The 25,302-nt window shown below is 44.0% G+C and overlaps 1 protein-coding gene across 1 annotated transcript in view; it reads left to right on the top strand.

The window, feature by feature from the left end:
* LOC306698626 (protein diaphanous homolog 3-like) overlaps positions 1-25,302 on the top strand; it is a 146,876-nt gene that overhangs the window by 91,011 nt on the left and 30,563 nt on the right. The window contains exons 26-28 of the mRNA XM_079163020.1: positions 856-987; positions 12,053-12,148; positions 12,734-12,796. Of these exons, the coding sequence (XP_079019146.1) occupies positions 856-987; positions 12,053-12,148; positions 12,734-12,796 (291 nt within the window). The remainder of the gene's footprint in view (positions 1-855; positions 988-12,052; positions 12,149-12,733; positions 12,797-25,302) is intronic.

Below are 25,302 nucleotides of genomic sequence, written 5' to 3'. Positions count from 1 at the left end.
CAATTAGTGTGGGAGACGTCAACATCTTCCCACACAGAAGTACCTGTGAGCGTTGTTCAGCTCGTCTGCTGTGCAGCCTGAATCGTTTCGCTGTTAGCATTGCTGCTGAGCTCACCTGCTGTTAACTGACTGGAAAAAGCTCACTCGGTGGCCGCCAGGTGATGCTGACGCTGTCCTACTGACCCTAACACATACTATTTTGACCGGGAAGCCAGTACACCGGCCAATCAGCGTCCTGAGAAGCTGCTGGCGTGGTTAGCTTAGATGCTGCAATATTATCAGTTCTATAAGAACTGGAGAGTATTTCTTCATTGAGAGAAGACGAAGAACCGTGCCGAAGGCTTTTCTTGATGGTACCAATGTTTTTGCTCTTCTCCAAGCTGACTACGGCAAGAGTTTGATTGACAGATGGCTCATCCAAGCAGCCGCCAAGCATTTTTAAAAGTGCCCGCCCTTTTCCAAGCAGTTCCCAATGACGGCTTCTCAGATGGTTCTGGGTAACACACCATCTGGCGGGTCAAGTTAGGAAAGAGTCAAAATTAGAAAGAATAGACTTGCTGCAGCCTCTACTCGCGTCTTTACGTCATTGTTCCATCACTCGATCTCTATGGATCTCCGGTGTCAACTGTTTATTTTTTTCTTTTTGTGTCTGGCTGGTAAGACCAAGCTGGCAATCCACCTTAGAAGCCTCATCTGACATAATGCTGTAGGATAAAGATGTCTTTGGTGGTTGACAGCTGCCTCTGCCTTTTGACAGGCGTCACACTGCTGTAATTAACCCCACTTAGCAATCTGTCTGGTTTTGTCTTTCTTTGTCTTTCTCTCACCCCCCCCCCCCCTTCCTCCCACAACAAGCACTGAAGGAAAACCTGAGGCAGAGGGAGACGGAGGAGAAACAGAGGAGAGCACGGGCGGCAAAGGAGAAGGCTGAGCGTGAAAAGCAGGAGAGACAGCAGAAGAAGAGGAGGTTGCTGGAAGTCAGCGCAGGTAGAGACCTGTTCAGTCCGTCTGTGTGCTCAAGCAATCTGGGGTCAAATCAAATGGTGCGAGAAATCATTCCAAGACAATAACTCCCATTTACCAAGGATTTAACAGGAAACATAAGTCCCATTTTAATGGATTAGAGGAGACACCTATTTTCTCACAATTCAGTATTCATCTCTAGAAGAATGTAATCCCTCAGCCAAACAGAAAGCATTTGTGCTCATTTAGATTATTTAGGTAATGCTGGAAATAAATACAACATTTTAAATATGAGTCTCAGTCCATGTCAGAATTACACTCTTGACTTTTATTAGTTCTGACCGATTTAATGTCTCAAATGTAGTTTCCCAGTCATGAACAGCATTGTAACTCACTCTGGGTCGTGTTATTGTGTCATATTAAGGCAACGTTCACATTGTGTTGCTTTCCCTTGATTTGTGGAGACCCATGGCAAGGTTCTTGACGTGTGGCCATTTCAACCTCTGAATTTAAAAGGTGATATTATTATTATTATTGATTGGTCATTGATCCAAGTATAGATGTTCACCTCTTGCTTGACCCTGTCTTGTGAGGTCACAGGACAGGGCTGGCCAAGGACAGCAGTCATCAGGATTTTAGGGCTGCAATGTATTATGACAAGACACTTGACTAGGATAGATGATTGTTTTAAATGGCCTTTAACCCGAGGTCAGTTGGTTGAAGGACAGCCTCTGTAACCACAATTCACCCAGTGAGTTACTCTTCTTGAGTGAGCGGAGCTTTATGACACAGTCCAATACGGGAGATGGTTGAATATCGCAGAAAAATGTGTTTTTCACAATTGCTGTTCATACCCTCACATTAAGGTTTCACATTGCACGTTGACAAACACAAATCTTGAACTAAACAACAAGCAAAATGTTTGATGTTCAGCTGCTAGGTTGTCATAAAAAAAATGCAGCCAAATGCTGCGTGGAGAATCATTCGCCTAAAGAAAAACAATCTGCTGGCTTCTGCAAATGGTTAAGCTTAACAACTCTACCCTAATTATCCCTTCTTTTTTCCCCCTGATCCATTGAGTTTATAAATATGCTAGTCACAATTAGTGGAGAAGAGCATTAACATACCAAGTTAGGACATTTTAAGAAGGTACTTATAAATAAACGGTCTCAGAAATGTTTCAAGCCAAGTTCTGACCAAAATTAGCCGTGTTTGGAAAAAAAATAAAATTGTTGACGTCAATGGGAAGTCATCCAGCAAGATGCTGTGGTGTCCAATCAAACACATTCAAGCGCACCTTCCTGATGTACTGGTATACATTACTTTGTAATGTGCAACAACGTGTTTCTGCTGTTTACCCTGTAATTGTTGCAACAAAAGGTAAAATAATTGTCACTGTGATGACTTTACAGAGGTGGGAAGTCCTATCTGTCACTCAAACGTGACTTCCTGGTTATCATTTTATGTCTCACTGGTAGCAATGCAGCCCCATTCGTTGTTATAAAAACACACTTTCCATCCAACACAGCTCACTCTATTACTACATGCAAATGTTTATCACCTGTTCCTGAGAAGAAGCTCCCTGGCTTTCTGAGCAATAGGTTTATTGCTGATAAGAGTATGTTGGGTTGTGAACAGACATCTGCCTTTGCGTTGAAAATTTTGTATTTTCTTATCAAAAACATGTAGTAAGTCTACTTTTGATCTTTCCCTGCGCTGGATAAATCATTTACTCATTACATCCTGTATTGATATTAACTTTGTCTATATATGTCAAAAAAAGTTATTTTCAAACCCTTCCCATTGCTGTGGCCCTCAGGTGTGATGTAGGTAGAGTGATAACTTTATTTACCAAGCAGGTTCAGACATAGCAATGTTTACCTTATGCCAGAGCATCTGGTTCCAACTGCAGGTTGTTTTTCAGTTTGTTCCCGTTCCCCTTTGGAGCACCGCTGATGCCATAAACTTGTTCAGCAGTGCAGCCTCCAGACCCATGTTCCCATGCCAAAGCCAAGGCTGGCAGAGCAGTTGAGCTTGGCAATCCCAGCCCTGCACCACCATCTACAGCTAACATGACTATGCCAGCCACCATAGAACTCCTGGAGACGTTAGGGTGCAAGCAGAGAACCACCGCGCCCCATCCAGGCCAAAGTGTTGCTGTGGGCGTACTACCAAGCCAAACCCAATGCCTCTCTTGGCTGAAACAGAATGCAAACCTCTCCATTTTCCATTCACTCTCGTCTGGACGTCCCTCAATTGTCACCGTTTGCCACAGAGCGCCTGAAGTTTTACGGCGCTGGGCTCCTCCAAATGAAGGGTCATGTCCAGTTGAAATTAAATGAACAGGATGGGGGTGATGGGGTTACGTACTGTTTGGTTAATCCAGTAGTTTGTGCTGTAGCTCACCCTCCGTCATGCTGTGGTTATCTGAAAATACCAGAAACAGGGTTAAAGCCAGAAAGAATTCTCCCAGTAGGCCAGTGTTGTGTGGGTTGTGTTTATATTAGGAAGGCTTGGTAATGTGAACAGATCAATGTGAATGGTCTGCAGATGTAGACTTGAGACTTGGCTCTGTGTCTGCAGTTATTGGCAGACACCATAGCCGGAGAAGGTGCTTCTACCTGTATCAATAATTCATGTTGAAACGACAAAATATCCAAGCTGTAGTCAGTTTGTTTTGTTCACTTTCAATCCGCTGTTTTGCGTTTTAATATTTTTCTATAATATGCTGTGTGTGAGTGAGAAGGAGTGACGTGCATCGCCTTTCAATGTATAAACGCTTACCCCATGGTCTGCTATTATTTATGCAGTATTTGCATGTAACATCCGCACATAAGCCTTTCCCCAGTATGAAGCATGTTGGTGGCAGCATCATGCTGTGGGGACTCTGGGGAGGTGTCTCAGCAGACGGCATCGTGGAAGGCTTGTGAAAGGTAGAGGGTGAAATGAGCGCAGCAGAATCTAGAGAAATCCTAAACAAAACCTTACCGCTGGGGCCGAATCAGAATCCTGACAGCAATTCAATCAAAAATTTAGATACCATGAAACTAATTGGAGCCTTGGCAGTCTTGTAAGGAAGAATGGGGTATAATTGCAGAGTCCAGCCGACAATAGCCAAATCACATTACACACACAGCAGTAATTGCTGCCTCTTAAACGTACGGTACATGTTTGTTTCAGTGTCCTAAACCTCTCGTGTGTTCCATTTTGTACTCTCTTAGATTGACAGCTTGGACTTGCTCGTGTGTCGAGTTGTGTTTCACTGCAAACTTTTTTTAATTCAGAAAAGAAGTTGGGGAAATAAGAAAATCATGAGAATAAACTTCAGCCCAATTTTGTCAGAAAGGCTTATACAAATATGCCTGGAGCTTGAAATGTATTTAGATACGCTCACATTTAGATGAAGCTAAAGGCAAACGCAGTGACATCCTCAAGAAGTGATGTTTCTGGCAATGTACGACACACACACGCGCACACACACGCTCACACGCATACACGCAGATTGTTGGGATGAAATTAATATGTGATAGAGATTTGGTATTGTGCTGCCAACCCAGGACAGGATTTACTTACTCTCTCTCTCTCTCTTTCACACACTCTCTCACCCTGTCTGTCTCTCAGCCTATTTATTAACGAAAGAGCTTTCTCTTTGTTTGTCAGGGAGGATTGTCCTCAATGGAGATTTTCTGTGTAATCATCTGATTATCCATCAATTCCCTAAAAAGCCCCAGAGAGGCTGCACGTCCACATTATGCTGAAGGGCACAGCAATGAGAGACAGGGGAAGGAAGGGGGAGGGCTTTTCCTGGAGGAAATGATCAAAATGGATTTTAACTTCTTTACTTGCCACAGGTATCTGCATTTAGTTTGGTTTCGGCTTTGCCTACTTATGTATTCCCGCAATGTGAGCTGCTCCCAGTTTGCTTCTCATTTGCCTCGGCCTCACTTACCTGCCACACAAACCGGGCACCTCCAGACACAATAATATGCAGCCTGGCTTTGTCGCCTGCACTGTGTGTTCTGGCAGTATGAGAGAGCGAGAGCATCAGCTTGCATACATTTGCATTGGGCCCTATGGAGATTGAAATTCAGATTGAATAGGTTTTTTTCTCCCCCCCACACCTTCCTCCTCCTCTAACTGTGCCTGGCTTGTGTATGACAAATCTGTTGCATTAACTCCCAGGGTAGGCCGGGAGCGGGAATGTTTGTGGAGCGACAAATTACACATCAGAGCTTTATTTAACATTCCCTACATGGCTACAAGCGATGAACTATTAAGACGTCAAATAGAAGAACAGCGAGAGATGCAACCCTGCATGCAAAGATGCTAAGAGCATAGACGGGGCATAACAAAGAGAGGGAGGTGGAAAAAGCTAAACATTTTTCACGAAGCTTGTGTGAGATACTGTATGTTCTCATGAGATAGTTCTTGTACCATGACTAGGTATTATAGTGGCGCTCACTTAGTTGGTTTACATGTGATGCTGTTCTATTCCTCATAGCTTGTACTGTTAATAATGGACTCACAGTTTGGTTGGGATTGTGCCGGTGTTTTTTTAACCCACTGCACAGCGGGCTGGTCCACTGTGTTGGTGTGAGCAACAAGGCTAAAGGTTCGCCGAGCGTCGGAACGTTGCCTTCCGTGAGGTGTGACTGTGTGAACTTGGATGAATCAAAAAAATAATAAAAGTCTGTTGAACCCGAACTGTGTTGTAGCATGTTCCCGTAGTGCAACGCTGTCACCGCTAGTTGGTGGTGAAAGGTTGGTGCAGAGCGGGTGCAGTTTCTCTTGTGTGAGGGTTTGATGTAATTCGCTCTGCTGTATTTTTGTGTCTGGAGCCGGACCTGCTTGTGTCCTCTTAAACCTAAGAAAATAAATATATATATTGTTTTTTTGGGATGTAGAAAAGACACCTCTTGCCTTATTCATCCGTCATGGTGTCGTGTTCTTTCTTGGACTGACTCAAATTACAGATCTTTTCTCCTTCTCATTTCTCCAACATTATTCTGATTCCTATTTGTACTAACACAACATCCGGGCAACAGAGCATACAAACTACAAACGGTAACATTTCAACAGAAACATTTTCAGCTTGTGACATCTTAATACGAAGCAACATCTCTGTGCGACCCCCCCCCCCCCCCCCCCCCCTCTAGCGGGGGGGGCCCCTAGAAATGAAAATAGATTTTTTTTTGTGAAACTACACTTTTTTACCGCAAAGAAAAATTAAACAACATCTTTTTCTTGATCATATACAAACCCTTGTGAGTCCTGAGCCCCCCCCCCCCCCCCCCCATGGATTCATGGTTTTCTCACAGGTGATTAGGTCATTTTGTGTCACGACGGACACAGACTTTTACTTGCGGCAAACATGATTCGGATTCTGCAGTAACGCATCACAATATATATTAGCTAGTTATGATGCGCGGTTGTTATTTATACATCTCTATTCATCATCCAGTGAATGGTTTGGCTACTTAAAGCGTCATTAAAGTGGAACACAGGGTATGAGAGAGAGAGAGAGACTGACTGGCCATATTGCACCATTTGTCTTCTAAGTGTCCACGAGTACGAAGTGGTCGGCCTTTCTCTTGTCAGCTTTTCCATCGCAGCCCAATTGACCCTATTTCTCGCCTTGCTCTGGCCCACCTCTGCTACACGCCGCTACGACCGAGCCATTGTCCTGATGATAAGTGCGGCGCGCTGTTGAGTAAAGTGGCGGGAAGCATCGGTCCGGGTCTGAATAGAGCATAGACATCGACACACACTCACAGGCTGCATGTCCAGACAATGGAAAACCTCAATCTGAGCAGGCTCTGATTAAATAGATGGCTGAAGTTTCACCACAGACAGGAGGATAGCTACAGCCTCAAAGTTTATTCTTTTGTTTGGTTGCAGAGTAAACACCTTTCTGCTTTTTTTTCCTTTTCGTTCATCTCACAACGACACCCACATTTGTACAACGAACCACAACGAAGGGGGCAGTCAAGCTAGACACCCCACATTAGAGCTCTTTTGGCTCACTTCCCGCTATCTGTCACTACTAAATAGGTTGGACTTAGAGCTTACTGTAGAGTCGCAGTGACAAAAGATGTGAACACAAGGCAGACACTCTTACTATTCTTTAAATAGACACCAGTAAGGCCTGGACTGGTTTGTGGTTTTGTGTAAGTTAAAGCAAAAAGCCTCTGTGCACATTGCACGCCTGTCATGGGAGCTCTGAACCCAGATGCAGCAGAATAGGAATAGGCAGGCGAATTGTGCACATCAAAGCACCAATCAGTGGCTCTACTGCCAAAGCCGGGATACCACTCTTCACTGTCCCGTTCCTCTCACTAGTCTTTGTTCTCGTGCCACGTCCTCCTCAGCACCACCTTTCACAAGCTGAATGACTGTTTCAAACCCATTTCACAGCGACTAGCCTGACTAATATCCCTCTGCCATGTGTTCGTCGTCCATTACTATCCATGTGACATGTCTGTGATCTCTTTCTAAGTTTGTGAGCATGTGGGCGTGAGTGTATAAATATGTTGTGATTTTCCCGAGTTTGGCTGTCTGAAAGCACCTCTTGTCTACATTCTATAAAGCCGTTTTCCTGTCTCGGCCTGTCGGAGTTGCTCCTGATTGATGTGTAAAATTGGACTGTTTTTGCTCCCGTATATTCCTGAGGCGGGAGATCTGAGTGGGTTTCTTTTTCCTCTCCTCCCGAGGCACACAAAGTGTTTCATGTACTTGTGGGTTGGAGTCAAACGGAGTACTACACGTGAAGGCGCACACTGCAGGTTGCAATAGATTGATCTGCTCCTTTTTGCATGTTTCCTGTGTACCATCCGCATTGTTGCGTGTGTGTGTGTGTGTGTGTGTGTGTGTGTGTGTGTGTGTGTGTGTGTGTGTGTGTGTGTGTGTGTGTGTGTGTGTGTGTGTGTGTGTGTGTTTTGTCGGAAGCGTAAAGCTTGCCGCCTGTGATGAATTGCCACAGCAGTGGAGACAAATTTGGACGTCGAGGAGCGTTGGTGTCGCGAAGAGATTCGCGCTGCCTCTCTGCTCTGTGTAATGATGAAGAACTGGGCACACATCAGCCAGGGGAGGAATGCAACTGTTGCGAATGAAAAGCACAACAAATGCACACATACACTTAGAAGCAGGCAGGCAAGGAAGTGGGCCATGATACATCCACCAAATGTGTGCGCGTTTGTAGTCACAGCTCCGTGTGGGGTTTGGGCACAACCACAGCCCACCGCCCCAGGGACCGTCTGCCCTCAATACAGGAGCTTCAGTGGGTTTGCTGCAAAGGGACCATGTACTGTGGAGCTGATTGACAGTTTTTGTAGGTCTGCAGAAACCCCACCGTGGTGCCGCGCGGTACTGTGCGCATGAAAGAAGATGAGAATTTCAGTTTGCAGGCCCCATGGTACACTGTGACTGTAGTGTTTGTAGTTAACAGCTTGTGAAAGAGTCGACAGAGATGAGGAGGAGAGCTTGTAGGCTTCTGACGGAGGCGACGAGCTTCAGAGGTTGATCGCTGCCTGCCATCCCGGTCCTCATTAATACCGTTTGAAAAAGACCAACGCTATCTGCGTCTGTTGATATTTAAAACTGATTTTCGCTCAAACATCTTCTCAAATGAGGGACTTTTGATTTCTTTCAGTTTTTTTGTTTTTTTTAAAGCAATTATTTATTTTTACACCTTCATGAAATGTCCTCATTAGGTTGTCAGCATAAAGGGGATAGTGGACCAGCTTTTGCCCTCCACCAAAAATATTCCCCTGCAAATTACATTCAATTAAATATAATTAAATATTCTCTTTCCTGGGCTACATGCACATTTTTTTGTCATGGTTAAGATGCGACTGTAGATACAACTATCAATCTAAATACAATGTAAATTTCAATTAGCTTGGAATGTTTCTTTCAGCTATCCCACTGTGTACACCCCCCCCCCCCCCCATGTTCCTCCAATGTGTATTCATATTCCACTGGGAGCTGTCAGACCAAATGGAAGGAGTGACAACAACACACCCAAGCTTAATCAGAGCAATGTCCTCGTTCCTTTTACTAAATCAGTGGTGGGACCCAGCAGTCACAGCTTGGCTTCTGTGAAGCTAATGAAGTTTTTCGAGCACATCATACTTAACGGATCTTATACACGCTTAAAACTTGTTACCGCTCCAGTAAAATTAGCCTAAAACGCCTATCCAAGGTAAATTGAAAGCTGTTCTTGAACCATTTGGAGTACATGCATGGTTTTAACACTGAAGTTTTTCCCCCAACAGTCAGAATCACTGTAAGTGGCATTGAGTAATAGAAGTTTGAACACACTGAAGGAGAAGGTTTTTGTTTCCGCCTGAATATTTATTTGCAAACAGATGCCTGCAGATGACTATAGCTGGGACTTATTAACTGGAAAACACGATGGGAGCACAGCATGAAGCCTTACCTAGTCCAAGTTCAAATTTGATAACAATACCACAAAAAATGAATAGTTTACATGTTTGTCTAGGCGCTTTCCAAAAAAGGCCATTTGGGACCCATGGCAACCATGGTCACATAACGCATAAATAAATAAGTAGGCATATCTGCCGGGTAATTTGAAATGATGCAACAGCAGTCCGTGGGTATTTATGGATGTAATAATGTGTTTTGGACTAAATATTTTACTGGATTGGATCGTCTGGACCTTTGGCAATGTAACAAGACCGTTTTTGTCAGAATATTATCGATGGGTGGATTTATATGAGGCTTCATCGGTGAGTTGCCTCGTTTTGTTTGTTTGTTGGTGGTTTGTCATAGGCGTTGATTGTACCTGCTGTTGTGATGGTATCTTGAAATGGTTTGCATAAATTGAATCACAAGAATCGTAGCTTTCCAAAGAGACTGTCGCATCAGTACCTACCTATACATAGCAGTTGTGTACATGACACAGAATGTACAGTTAAAACTCCAAAAGCCCGTGGACGGGCCGTCTGAGTGTTTAATTGCATGTGAGCATATGAGATGTCTTAAACTGATACTTGAGTTTTACTAAATGTGGAGGTAAAGTTGTGATTGTGAATACTGGCCTCAGATGGCGTGTCACAGTGAATGGACTGCCTGAAGTTGGTAGGAGCTTTTGCTCTGTAGAGCAGCACCGGGCATAACGCTCAGTTGGTGACAGCAAGCTAGAAATCCAGAGCAGAGCTTTGGATTTCGTTGCTGTAGGAAAGTCGGGGGCCTGGTGCTGAAGAACATTCACTTTGGAGGTGCCAGATATTAACCGCACCATCAGCAAGTGTCGGAATATTGCTGACATTGTATGTGTAGTTCAAGTTTCATCTGTTTCTCTTTTGCAGGTGTTATAGTTCCTTTTTTTCAGTACAAACAGTTACAATATTAATAATAATAGAAAATTGGAAAAAGGCTAATACAAACTTGTTGAGTCTCTTGACTGTTTCAGTCAGGAAAACAACATTTGACATATTTTTTTAAAATGTGAATAATTTCAGTGTCATTTTATTTTTTACTTTTTAAATACAATAAGAACATCAGTGAATTTATTTGTGATTTAAATGGGGTTGAATGTCTGAAAGAACTGAAGACAATAAGATCAGACCATTATATTTCTTTCTTTTTTAACATCTTACACTACAGCACTTTTTTCTTGTATTTTTTTAAATAAGCCAGTACAAAGAACACTAAACTAAAACACACAATCAGACTGATGGATAGAATGTGAGCTTTTAATGTCAGTATATATAATTATTTTGTCTTACAGATCCGGAGAAATTTGGTTAACGATGGTTAAAGCCTGATCCCTCTCAAAGCCATATTTACTATGTAATGTTATTACGATTATGATATGATTGTATACAAACAAAACACATAAACACTGTGCTCCCCCCCCCCCCCCCCCCCGTTTGTGTGACATCCACTTGTTAACCTCACAGGTGATTACAGTGATTGGAATGTGATTTGTTTGTTTCTCCAGCTGCCATTCCAGCTGAAGCATGTATGCTCTGATGGGCGTCCTTTTAGACCGAAAGCTACAAGTATAGTGTTCTCTGCATGGATTTAAGTGTGCGGGTATCTATTCTACCAGTGTCAGTCGTGGAAATGTATGGTTTTGTGGCAAACAGCTCTTCACATGTGCATGGAGGTTGACAAAGACTCCAAACGTTACTCAGAAGCAGCGTTGAAAAGAATCCCCCCCCCCCCCCCCCCCCCCCCCCACCGCCACCACCACCACCACCACCACACACACACTCACAACCTTAGCATCACTTTTTATTGACAGGGTGTGTTCTCCCTCAGCATTCCCATATACCTGCGATCCTTTTTCCTTCCCTTCCACTGGAGGCTGTTTTTTTTTGTTGTTTTTTTACTGCAAATCACTAGCCGGGTCCATCATTGTGCCTCTGGTGTCAGGCCCAGGTTTTCAGCCGCACCAACACAGGGCGTGATTTAAATGTCATATCTTCAAAGCGTTTCCCTTTCTACAATATATCTGCAGTCTGGTGGTTTCGCCGGCTGCAACAAAGCAAGGACTTGATATTTTGTGTTGAGAGTATTGGACAGTAAAGATGTTGACAGGTGTGAGTGTTTCATTCCAGCTTGACAGGGCACCGTACGTCCCTGTATACGGGACTCCTTTGCTGCAGTAGTTAACCCTGAATGCTTCCTAGTTTGCCATCTCTTTTTACGTTTGCATTACCCCAAACAGCGCACAAAATAAGGAATGGTAATTCCACGTCTTTCGTTGCGCATCAACATTAATTATTATCATCAGTTGGATGGTTTGTGTGTGTGCTGAAACGCAGGGTAGGAGATTGACAGACAAGCCAGGTCATTTACTTTGATGGTAAATGGACTTTTCTAGTCTTCTGACCACTCAAAGCGCTTCAACATTACATGTCATTCACACACTGATGGCTACCAGGCAAGGTGCCACCTGAACTCAAAAATAAACTGATGAAGGTCAAAGGTCAAGGTCACTGACATTGATGTGAACTGCAAACATGACTGGCGTAGCGAGGCAGCACTTGTATTTATTTTTATTTTATCTCTCCTCTGTCTTCCAACACCCCCTCATTCTTTTTCTTCTTGGGTTTTACAGAAAATGATGAGACAGGTGTGATGGATAGTTTGCTGGAAGCCCTGCAGTCAGGAGCTGCATTCAGAGACCGCCGGAAGAGAGCGCCAAGACCCAGAGGTGAGTCTCATATCCTTTATCCACACCTTTTACGCAAACAAAGACGCACACATGAAACCTGCTACCCATACTGTACTTGTGGGCAATGTTCAAAAATCACAGTGAGTTTAGGCCAACTGGATGCATATTTTTCTTGTTATGTTTTTAAAAGCCGAGGGAATTGAATGCATCCTTGTGTCATCCTGCCTTGGCGCCACACATTCTCAGTCCCTTGCAAAATACACTAGTTTGTTGTTTGTACACATGCTTGCTAGCAGCACAATGCCAGAGAATCTTCAGCCTGACAACATTCCTACCACTGTCTGATGTTTGGAGCTCAGTGAATCAACACCCAGCTATTTATTTTCTGGCAGTCTTAAATCCAATATGCTCTTGAATCCAAGCCGGGTTCTGTACATGTTTTGAACAGACGGTCTATTAGATTTTAGGGGGCCATTGACGGAGTTGCCCTTAAACACAGTATTTTCTGTCAATGGCCTTCTCTTCACAGCCGTTCTTCAGCTTGCGAATGCCTCCTTGTGATCTTTTTGATCCCTCTTAGTACGGTAAGATATGTTGCCATTAAATGTCCCCTGCCCTCCACAGATAACCAGCAGAAGACCATCAGCCCCAGCTCCTTCCGCCAGGTTCTCAGGCCTGTTAACCATGGTAAAGCAAATAACTAAACACCCGCAAAGCTAAAGCCTCAAGCATGCTCAGCTCTGTCTTTTATCTGCTCTCGGAAGGCCGTCATAAACAACTCGTGCATGTATTGCAGCTTCGCCTCTACAGTTTGTATGTCCTGCTTTTGTGTGTGTCCAGTGACCATTTCAGTTGCCCTTTTTCCCCCGTTTTTTTATTTGACCTTGTGTGCCTTCTGAAAGTGTGAAAGGCCTTTTCTGATGCACTTTGATGCAGTGCATTGTGCAGAGAGAAGCACGATTGAGAGCAGCCCACACACTGCTTTCAAAGAATTTCAGTTTGATAACGTTCCTAAATTGTTCAGTAACTGCAGCACTTTAAGTTCAGCTCTATGCTTCTGAAGGCAAATCTTTCCCATTTGTAACACTATATATATTGGAAGCTACAGATGTCTATTCACAACAGTATAAGTCAAATGTCCTCGAGTCAAAATTAGTATCTTGAGTTTCTCACCTCTGACCTATGTACTGCAGATTTTTTTTAAGGGCTGTGAGGCATCTGCACCAAGATCAAACGTACGTACGGACTACAAATTAGATGCAAGCCACTTGTAGCTTTGAGCGCTCAGTGTTATCATTTAGAAACTCCATGTTCATAATTTAAAATATACAGGGCAATGTGTGTCTAACTTTATGACTTCCTGGGAGTGAAGATTGGATGGGATACTAATTATACCGAATCAAATTTGCCCCATATCATTCATAGCTGGGAACAGATATTGTGCTTTGGCCGTTGCAAAAAACAAACAGCAGCTTTCTTCTCTTGTCAATGGTTTACTACAATCATCACTGAGGCACTTAAAAAATTACGCCGTAACCCTGTTACCACTTATTACTTGTAATTGGAATCCCTGTGGGCTGGGTACAGGCACGCATGAATAAATGATTCACACTCAGTCCACCCACACCATAGATGGCAATGATAAAGGGCCCTGCTCTGTTGTTCTGCTACGACTTATCTGAAATTAGATTGGAAGGGGACGAGGGGGAGGGAGGTATACAGGGTGGGAGGAAAGAGACAGATAGAGGTGGCTGTAACATAAGAAATGGAGAGAAATGGTGTGAGGAGGTGTGAAAGAGCCAGTTGGTTCGGGTGAAACTAAGGAATAATGTGAGGGCATTGGACTCAAGAAAGAGAGTCTGTGCATATAAGGGATGTTATTTTAACTGGGGATTAAAAAATTAGAGTCCATGCTGCTCAGTGTCCGTGTTGTGCAAACGACCCCATGGTGTGCTGTACAGGTACTCGGGTCGTGGACGGTTGCTGGGCCAGCTGCCCCCTGCTGGCAGCTTCAGACATGGCCTTGTTGACTAATAAAGCTCAAGGCTCGAGCCTGTCACCGCAGGCGTCATACTCACTGCCAGCCTCCCAGAGCAAACACAGCTAATTACTTTTCTCTGCCCAGCCCCAGCACCAGCTCAGCCCTCTCAGTGCCCATTCATCTTAATTTCCCCCTCTCTGCCATCTGCCTCCTAAATAACACTCCTCCTCATTTCCCTACCATCCCATATCCCCGCTGTCTCCCTCTATACTCTCATGGCCTGACAATGGCCCTCCCCAAACATAATTGCCTGTTATTGGTATGGAGTTTCTCAGCTTCTCCCGTTGCACCCCTTCTCTCCCACCTCCTTCTCTCCTACGGAGATCCGGGCCTTAATAGCCCCGGGTTTAGTCGCTGGAGTGAGCGAAGCCCACAGGATGCTCCCCGTTTAGTTCGGAGGTGATGAAGTTCAGTCGGCGGCACGTGTATGTAAACAGCTGCTTTCACTTTCACCCAAACACCCAACCACCTCCTTTCCCCACAGTTTTAAATACCCTTCAGTAATTGATCTCAGGGGTGTTGCTACACTCCGGTTGAGCCGCAAAGAGAATTAAAACAGAACGATCTGTGCCAGAAGATACTGTTATTTGTGGTGATGGGGAGAGATCGGAATGATCAGTTCGGACATTTCTGGTGCCATTAAGCTCTTACACCAAGGGAGACTCAAGTGCACCAGGGGTTTTCCTGCAGTGGTGTGGTTGTTGTCCGCAGAAACAAATCAGATGGCCAATAGATTGTGCTCCCCATCACATGGAGTAGTTCAATTATGTCCGGAGTGCTTCGCAGTTGGGCGAGTGTGATAGCCACACACTGGAGAATCGCATTGAAAGTATTACTCCACTGTTTGCTGCAGAACCAGGGGCGCGCATCGTCCCCTCCCTTATTTTTTACTCCCCCTCTTCTTCCATGCCGTTCTCTTCCTGTTGTACTCTTTGGTTTACTGCTGGTAATAAATGATAAATACAAGGGTCCTGGCCCGGGTTCCCAGCATTTGTCCCCACTCCCTCCGTCTCTCATCTCCTCTCCTCCCTTACCTCTAAATTGGCTCAGCACACTTTAACATGAGCCAGCAGCTACGGTGTTTAGCTCGCTCTGCAGTCTCTCTCACACACACACAGACACACCCGCAGACTTCAGGGGATCGAGGTAAGCAGGCTTTGCGGTGGCTGTGGCCTGGGTTAGGATAAGGCTGCAGGGCTCTGGAGCTCCTAGACACTCTAAATTGGATTGCACTCCACAGAATGATGGATCGCTGGTGGTTAGCCACGCAGGTGTAAGATACTTGAATCTGCGAATTGAATCTATAAGGCAGCTGTAGCTTTCTTAACTTTGTCCGTTTGAAAACATCTCTCCGGGCACTGACTGGTCATTTCAGTCTTCTAAGCAAGCCCTCATCACATGTTGAGGGGAATCGCATAACTACACTGACTATTTTTTTTTTTTACGGTGGTGTTTAGAGCCTCAAAGTGTGTTACACAGCACAAGCCAGATTTTGAGTGTGTGTGCGTGCTCTGAGGCCTTTCTCGTGGAGTGATGATCCATTATGTGTGGGGAGGAACAAGATCTATGAGGGAGTAAATGTCTCTGTCTTTAGGAGCAATTACTTCAGAATGTCTTTAGTGAAACCCGACCTAACAATTATCATGTGTGATAAAGCTCTGAACTAGAGCTTGAAATTGATATAAAGGTCACTTCACAAAGTCGGTGAACCCGTATATACCCAATGGAAACAGGAGTAGTGTTTCCTTACTTGCACTTGAAAGCATTGCGGGTTTGACCGTAACAGAGAGCATCTAGTTATTGGAGGTGCTATGTGTTTGCCAAGGCAACGTCATGACCTGTTTATGCTGATTATATGTTTCTGTATGATGCTGGATCTTTGGTTCATACGGCCAGCTATTCAGTTCAGACTTTAAATAGTTTGAGTGTATACGTGTGGATGCTAGTAGGAGTTGACAAATAGGCTTAATTTGACACTCGACCCACGATCTCTTTCAGAAGTTGTGCTGCACAAAATCATGAAAGTTGAAATGAAAGTAAAAAGTAAAAGGAAGTTTTGTCGCCTCCTATCTCTGTGTGCTCACACGTGAGACTTTGTGACAAACTGGCTCCGAGAGTCAGTCAGTCTTGCTTCCTGGGGCTGGGGATACTCTAGTGGAATCTGCCGTTAGATGCTTGCCTTTTTTCTGATTGGGCCTCTTATAGACTGTGATATGTGGATTCCACTGCAGGCAACTGTGTCCTGCAGATTGCGTGTGTGCTTTCCCATTCCTCTTTCCCATTTCTGTCTGTTCGTGTCAATGTCAATTATGGGAGAAAGCCTGCCATCCTTCCAAAGTTCGCTCAGTCGACTCTTTAGTTTTTGACTTTGTTTCGTCTCCGCTTTATCTCTCCCCCTCGCCTTGCTGCTTTCCCCCAGACATGACATAAGCAAAAAGAAAAGAAGGAGTTATTAAATCATTTCAGTGAACCCAAGACAGAAGGGAGCACACAGACGCTCTCCTCCCAAGATCTATTTGAATTGATGCTGCACGTCGTCGTTTCAAAAACGTAACTGTAGAAGTTGCTGATTTATCTGCATTTGGTCACAATATATCATCCACACATCACGTACGTTGGCTGCGTTTTTCATTAAAGTGACACATTATTGCCAAAGAGCTTCTGTTCCTGAACACCGTGTGCTCACTCTCCCACTTTCGCACATACTCGCTCGTGCATACATGCATCGAAATTGTCGGCTTAAACCCTGTGTTTTAATGACGTGTGGGTTGAAGGTCAAAGGCCACTCCTGGGTCGGGGCATCAGCTGTGTGGAAGACTTGGACAGGTGTACTGCTCTCCGTATTCATGTCCACAATCATCTGGCCACTTGGAGGCACAGTGTCTCTCTTACCGCCACACTTGATTGGTGGTTTAGATGTTTAACGGCTCTTGTAGACAAAGGCGTGTCCAGATGGGAAAGTGTACCTTGACATGCCTTTGTCTCTGTCTAAAGTGCTGCACTCAGAGTGTGTGTATGTGCATGTTTGAGCCTGTGCACACATGCATTGAACAGATGGAACAAGAGGTCACCTTAACAGAGCTTGTGTAATTAGGTCCAACATGTGCAGTGAGACTTAGTAAGTGAAGGCTGTAGAGAACAGTGAAGGAAAGATATTTAATTTCCCTATACCTATTATTCAAGATTTGCTGAGAACAATGTTCTCTTTTCATTGAATGCCATGCTGCACTCTTTCACAGTTACACTCAGTCACACATGGAAATTGCCCAGTACAAAACGGTCAGATCTGTTGACCACTTAGCAGCTTTTCTCAAGTAGTTGGAGAGTAATCGTCCCATCTTTTTCCTGCTGGTCTGGTGATTGAACCAGCGACTTCTCTAACTGACTTCTGTGCCCTATGTGTAATACAGGCAGTAATTAGCATGAAATATGTTTCTCACTGCAAACTTTTGGTTATATATTTCAGTTTTTCCCTGCGGTGTATCATTCGATGTGATCGTGATGCTGTTTACTTGTTCTGTTGCCTTGGAGGCGCGGATGTAGACAATGAAAAACGTCTTTTAATGGCTCCCGCTCGTGCTGTTATGGAAGTCCTGCCTTTTTTTCCCACCGAAACATGTTAAATTGTGATGCACATCCATATCAAGTTGTGTTGAAACTACTAATGACTGTCTTAGAAGATGCTAAGAGGGCAAGCTTAACACACCTCTTGCAAATATAGCCTTATTCTTAAAACTGTACTCATCTCGGTAATCCATGCCCAGTCCAAAAGTGTAAGAGGATGAGAAAGTGAAACGGTGTGCCGTATATTCACTCGACTCGGTTGGGGAGGTCAGCGTGATGGACGAGAGCAGCATGCACAAACACACACAGCCACCCGAGCTCGGCTGTGCCCACTCGGTCCTAATAGAAAACATATGATAACGAACACCTCTGCACTCTGCTCAATGTCGCTCCGCCGTACATCCCACGTTTTCAGCCAAGTCCTAAGCCGATCAGGCTCCTCCGATATCCACTTTTAGCTGGATTATGAGGAAGCTGGGCTGTAATAAAGGCTGTGGATCGTGAAATGGAAACTGGTGTTCAGCATGTTGAGCCAAGGACCCTAATCAGCCCATTCACACCAGCTCAGGCCCCAAACAGTAAGTGAAGCCGCTAATGTGGGATTGCTATTCAGCCGGCGTCTGAGATCCTCCTCGTCTTTTCTTTCCACATGCACACTGTCTCGCCTTCTGCCTGCCTCAATACACACCTTATGTGCAGGGAACAGAGGCAGAAAAGCCAGTGGGTAAAAAGTTTAAAGATTCATCAGGGGTTTAGTTTGGATACACGCCTCTTCTTTTTATATTAAGGATAATGTGTCATTGTTTTCTCCCCCCGTCTCGCCCGCTGTCTTTCTTTGTCTCTCCCTCCTTCCAGCCCCCTTTTCTCATGAACCGGTTACGTACATCGATTGAGACTCACAGTACTCTAGTTAATAATGCATTGAGAAATGAAGTCATTCTCACCATGGCTTTGTGCTAATTAAATTTTACAGCAGCCTTATCACCCAGCCACACACATTCCTGGTCCTCCCACATTTACCAACGCCAGCAGCCATATCACGTAGCCGTCAGGGAGAGAAAGCGCTTGGGAGATGATTCTATGAACTTCTGTTGCGGAAAATTAGTGCTATCTCTCCTTTATATCTCTGCCCTCTGCAAAGGGAGGAGTCTGTGGTAACACCTTTGGTAAAAGGTGCTTCAGCGTCATTTCTCCCCACTCATCTCACAGTTGTGCTTCCGTCTTCTCAAAGCATTTGTCTTGCTTTTATTTGTTTGTCTTCTTCAGTAGGCAGTCTGTCTGGCTGTGTGCTTCAGGCTAACATTAGCGACTGGTCACACTGCGGGCCTTGGCAGAAAGAGACACATCTCCGTTAGCGTGTGTTGCTATGGCTGTCCACTAAGCCGCCTTGACTCGGAGGTAAAGCGGAGACTTTAAGTGGGAGTGATGAAAGGGGACGATCTGTGCTTTAAAATTCCACTCACCTTCCTGCAATAACCAATCTGTAAACAGCCCCATATCCAGGTATCATTCTCCAGTGCACCACACTCATACAGAAAGAGGAGCAAACACCAAGGCTCCTGTTGTTGATTATTCCCAGGGCCACTTTAGTCTGCGGTGATAAAAATGATCACATTTTTCCAAACTGCCTCATCTCTCTGTCTCTCTTTGGCTGTCATGTGTGCCGCCACTCCCACCTGCTATGTGTCTCCCCGCTGATCCAGAAGCTCTGAGTGCAGCGAAAGAAATTTCCACGCTGACAGAGCGGGAAGGCCAGCCCTCAGGCTGCAGGATCCGTTTGATGCTGGATTCCCCTTAGAGAGTGAGACTCAGGCTTTGCTGATCTGCTATTATACAGTACCGCCCTCTTATGCCCATACACTCACTTATTCGCATATTTGACTGTATACAGGCCACATGCATTCACTTTAGCACGTACACACACACACGCACGCGCGTCCCCTTATAGACACTCGCTCAGCCTTGAGTCACATGGCCATGTTTGTGTCTCTGGCCTCTGGGCTTAAGAGCTTCATTAGCCTGGCACTAGCTTTGATTAGCATCCTCGGGGGTACAAATTAGCAAACAAGTGATCTTGTAAAAAAAAAAAAAAATCTCACTCCGGGACTTTCTGCAGATCGCTTCACAAGCACGTGATTAGCCCTGTCATTCAGGAGTGGGTAGTTTTACCTTAAATCAAGTTTTTTTTTTTTATTGAGGATATGAGAAAAACTATGGCATTGGTACTTAGCGGCATTGCATTGACTGTATGTGTGTATTTGTATTGTTTGTGCTTGTGAACATGTCACATCGACATGTCGTATCACTGTAGCGTGTGCGGCTGGGTGTGAATGGGTTCATTCGGGGTGCTAATATGTGGAGATGTGCAATGTCCCAGACTATTTTTCATTCAGGTGATAGTTTCTTGAGGTGCTGCCTGCTCTGTAATAACCATACTTGACATTTCCCTCTCCTCCAGCCTGTGGAGACGAGCAGATGCTTTCCATTCCAGTTGAACCCATTAAGGCCTTCTCTTCTCTGCTGCGTCCACTAGCCTGTCCTTTGGCAGGGCCCTCCTGAATGTCAAAACTCACTGTTTAGCATCACAATAAAGCAGCTACTGGGTAGAGCAGTGAAGGCAAGGAAATGGCTGCTGGCTGGCAAAGGGCACGGACAAAAAGATCATTTTAGAAAGCTTGCCATTGCTCATGCAGTGCTGTATAACGAGGCTATTTTTCGTTTGTCATCCTCTGCGTTTCCTGTATCTCGAAACATGAAGTTACTGAACTCAGTAAATCTGCATCACTGGTCAGAGTGTTGACTTTTCTTCAATGTCCAACAAAACAAATGGAATATAGGCAAGCGTCATATTTTCTGAAGCAGCGTTTTTTGACTTTTACTGTAGTAAATCAGCTGGGTTTTTTTCTTGATGTTTTCTTCTTGATATTTGAACAACTCCATGCTGTCGACTTCCATGTCGGACGGTAGACCCCGAGGTTGTGAAGTTGTCTTTCTGTAAATTCGGCAGTGCGTATTCATTGTTAGAATAATATGACATCTGTTGTTAGAGATCCTCCACAGGGCGTTTAGCGTTTTGTTTTTGACAAAGGATGCAGACTTTCAGTTGTAGAAAAACCCTCGACCCAAAGTGGAGTAGGCATAGGTTGACTAGTTGAAAATGAGATCTTAAATTAGCTTTCAACTTGCCTCAAATTAACAAATAAAAGCAAATTACAGCTCACACATTTCTTTTTCTCATTTGGTTGGCTCAGAACTTTGTTGTGCCTGTTGTTGGAAGCAAGACTTACACGGCCCACTTCCTCTTTGAATCAATATTCTGATTCCAAAGCTTCCTTGTCAATAATGTCTGGCTCCAAGCTTCACAGGACTTCATCTTTTCACAAATGATTTCCAGCCGCTGTTACTAATGGAGTAAAATTAGTTTGTTTGACAGTGAAAACATATTTTGTAAACAAGCCATATTAATTATCCTTAATTAATAAATCGCATTAGAGCCCAGTGGGGGGGTGGGGGTTAGAATTTGTAACAAATTCAACAGAAAAAAGAATTGATTGACAGAATATAATGAATAATTTAGGGGATTTAAACAATAGTCTTTGGAAAACTAAATTATAGAATAATTGATCACTTTAAATCTTAATGCAAATTTTGATTAAATGGGAAGTATAATAACCTTGCCCAGTAGACCTGATTATAGTTTTTGGTTGCCATGCCGAGGCTTCTATGGCGAGTCTTGATTTGTGTACAGACCTGATTATTTTTCTGAACGGGGAGGTAATTAGCCTGGCTGGTTTGAATGGTAATTACAATGTCAGACAAAGAGGAAAGAGGATGTCTAAATGTATTTCACTGATAGTTCTGCGTTTGTCCACACAGGCAGCCACACATACACACACGCACACTCGTGTATACACGCAGGTTCTATTCAGAGCGCAGTAACTTCTCCAGCCAAACACATTTATATACATGTTTGTTTTGATACAACGTATCTCACATTTGCAAGCTGAAACAATAGAAAATTGGTTATTTGCTTCTCCAGTATAAAATTGTCTGATACTGGCAGAAAACACAGAGTGGGCTGAGCAGGGATGATGGGATGTAGCTGGCTGAATTGGCTTTATTGTTTTATGTACCTCATTACTCTCACTTTGAGTTCCGTTCATAATGCCATTCCTGCCGTTGTTACACACAGAGGCGGGAGCCTCTCAATGCTGCCAGAACTAAGTCATTTCATTTTCTTCAAAAGCACAAATAAAAACATCGTGGATACCTGGCCGGTTTCCCACTTAAATATTGCCTCGTGTCATTTGCTCATTTTTTAATATATCCTTTGGTTTGGATGATAAGTGAATGCATTAGATACAGTATGCTGTTCTTCCAAAGCAAAACCAATCAATTATTTCCACAGCATGGCTAGAGACCGTAATGGACAAAAGTCTAGGACAGTTTTTAAATTCAATTTTCAAGCTATATCGCTCAAACAAAGATGTTTCCCTATGGGTGCTTAGGTGGTGTGACTGTTGAGACTCATCCACTTTTAATGACTGTGCCACATGTAGAAGAAATAAGACATTTGAAGCATTGAGGTCTGTGAGCCTTCCGACTGCACAATGCAATACGTGTGCGATTCTCGCGGGAGCTCGTGTCACCGCAACAAGTCAGCTGCCGTGCGAGGAGAGGTTTAGTGTAGAAGTATTCCAAAACCCCCAAATTAAAGGGAGAATAAATCAGAAAAAAATGTACTTCCGATGCCTGCATACTATTTCAATCTCACCTGTAACATTTGTCAAATCGTGTGTCTTTGAAAGTCAAAAACATTTTTACATGCCCCAGAATTTATATATGTAAATATTTATATATACATTCATTTTTTTGTGTGGTATTTAAACACATACATTCTTCCCATGAAAGCACAAAGAGTGGAGCACAGCACATATGTGTGCTGAAATAGATGCAGACATTTCTCATGCGTGGAGAGGTCAGGGCACATGCACTGACCGGCACATTTAGCATGTTCGAGTGCTCTCCGATCAGAGGAGGAGTCACAATACCTGCAGTAAGTACTCGGGGTCGCTGATTTGAGCAGTTGAACACTTGACACCAATTCAGCTGGATTTACATGCGTGTGTCACTGTGTACAGTGGTTCTGCTATGGATTTATTGATTTTATGCTGCCTTGCCATTATTAATAGCCAAGTTGTTATGTCTACATTCTTTTATACAGTACTTTTTAGAGCAAGGACAAGCTGTTTTTTGTAACACAAACATAATCTTGTGTTACTGAATAGAATATAACTGACCCTTTGTGTTTTCACTATCAACAATCTCTGGCATATCGGAAAAAATACCAGCAATCCAAGCTGGTCAGTTTTGCGGTGTCCACGTGGCATCTCTGTACACAGTGTGGCCCTGAAGTGTACACCATGTATCGGGTAGTCGACTCTATAGCATAGCAATGCCGGATACCAATATAGGCTCCACTGCTATGACAGAATTCTTGTGTTGAAATTTTGCTTTCCTGCTTTACACCAACCTTTAAAATGTTTTAAGAATCAATAATTTCAAGGTTACAGTTGCACTTTTAATTAAAAAGAGCCCCTCTCTGTGTTTTATTTATCTCTAAAGTGGAGAAGGACAGAGCAGGAGGCTCTTACATGAGGCCCACGGGAGTAAGCCGTGGCTTCCCAGCACGCGGCGACTTAGACTAGACCACAGCGGCAAGCTTTAAGAAGATAGAAGTGGCCCTTGGATAACATCTCCTCGTATTGTTCTCTTCTTACTACATAGACAAAGTGTAAGACTGTCCGGCTTGCATGGGCTCAGACGTGTGAGAGGGTTAATGAACTAGGTTTATCCACCAAGGAAGGTTTGAGAGGGAAGAGGCTGGCTGCCTGTAAATCATCCGTCAGGCTCTCCAGCGAGCCGAGCCTGAGCACTGACAATGTAAGGTGTTTGGGCTACAGCAGAGGGACATGATTTATCAGGGAGGTGAGTGATTACGCGGTGCCTCTGTGCGTGAGAGAGACGGCCAGAACTAAAAGATGATCCCATATCGTGTCATGAAACATGCAAAGAATAGGCAATGGGTGCCTGTGAAAAATAGCCGCGTGGAGACACTGTGGATAAATGAACTGTTTAAGTTCAAATGGAGGGCATCGTAATGGGTTCGACTGGAAAAAGAGGCTGTTTCTTCTAAAATAAATAGCCTATGAGAACTATTCTTGATGGCTTGATGACATTTTCGAGCTAATTGCGGTGGTCCTTCTGGCTTGTCACTCTGTTGTGTCACATATAAAAACATCTCTCTTGGAGATGACTAAATGTAGCCTCGGATAATTATCTGTCTCCGGTGTTGGAGGGGAAAATGATGGGCACCAAAATAGATCAGTGGAAAGAAAAGTCTCAGATCTCTTCCTGGAAGTGTGGTGGATTCAAATAATGAAACACTTGACGCTAAACCACTGGGTTTTTCATGTGCAAATTCAACTTCGTGCATTGACAGTTCTCACCTGCTCTGCAGATGACTGGTTTGGATCTTACTTATGTCTTATTCTTTTTATTAGATGCAAGTCATTATCTTTTGTTTTGTCCCAGCTCCCGAGATTTTGAAGCATTCATTCTTTGATCTAAGGGGGGGGGTGTAAAGGAGTTGACATCCACTTTAGTAGGCTTAAATGATCCACTTTGAAGATCCAAACGGAGATAAATAAATACCAGCAAACAATGACTACAGACCAACTCACCTCTGATGCAGCTTCAGAGGTGAGTTGATAGACGCCTAAGATACAGAGACGGGAGAGCGTGAGAGAACGGTGTTGAGATGAACAAAACAAGTTGAGGTGTATCTGCCTGGAGACTGTTTGTGTATGTAGTGGATGTCTTTGTGGAACCCTTTCAACAACGCCCTGGCTGTTTCGACTAGTTTGTCAAATAGAGGTAGACCAGTATTGTAGATTTGAGCTTTTACCCCTCCAGCTCCAGCCTTTTAGCCCATGCGTACTATACGGTTGTCTAATCCTCAAATCGCTAAATTGCTCTCACCAACATATAGTGATCACACTGTACAATGCAGATCAGATGTCGGCCCCACACTGTAAGGTCCTCAACATGGACTTTGGTTGTTTTTGCAGAAACAGAAAAGTGGCATATTTTTAGGTGACACAGTGTCCGTTCTACTGCTATTTAATTTCTATGACGCGAAACATATTTGAAAATATCAGGATCAAGGACTCGACCACTTGTATCTGACCGGCACACATTTACTGTAAATTGCCAGAATGTGTCGGATGGGGAAATGATCCCATTGATTTGTCATGGACGGGATAAACCGTGGCTGGCCAGGAAAGCTTGAGTGAAAGGTTGTTTTAGAGCCTCAACTAATTTAACACGCACATGCCTCAACTAATGTGCCTTGTTGTTCCAACAGCCAGCTTTCATTCAACAGAAATATACTTAAACTTACCTCTGAAAGGTCACAGTTCGCGCAGTGTTTCATGGGGAAATTCACTCGCTCATTTTATTGGTGTGGCAGCAGGGATGTCAGCGACAGACTTCTCAAATCCCAGATATAAAAAAAGCAGATAAAAGT

The sequence above is a fragment of the Pholis gunnellus genome (genome assembly GCF_910591455.1).
Source record: "Pholis gunnellus genome assembly, chromosome: 1".
NCBI lineage: Eukaryota > Metazoa > Chordata > Actinopteri > Perciformes > Pholidae > Pholis > Pholis gunnellus.
The sequence above is the reverse complement of the archived record's forward strand: the minus strand, read 5'-3'. Positions and strand labels throughout refer to the sequence as shown.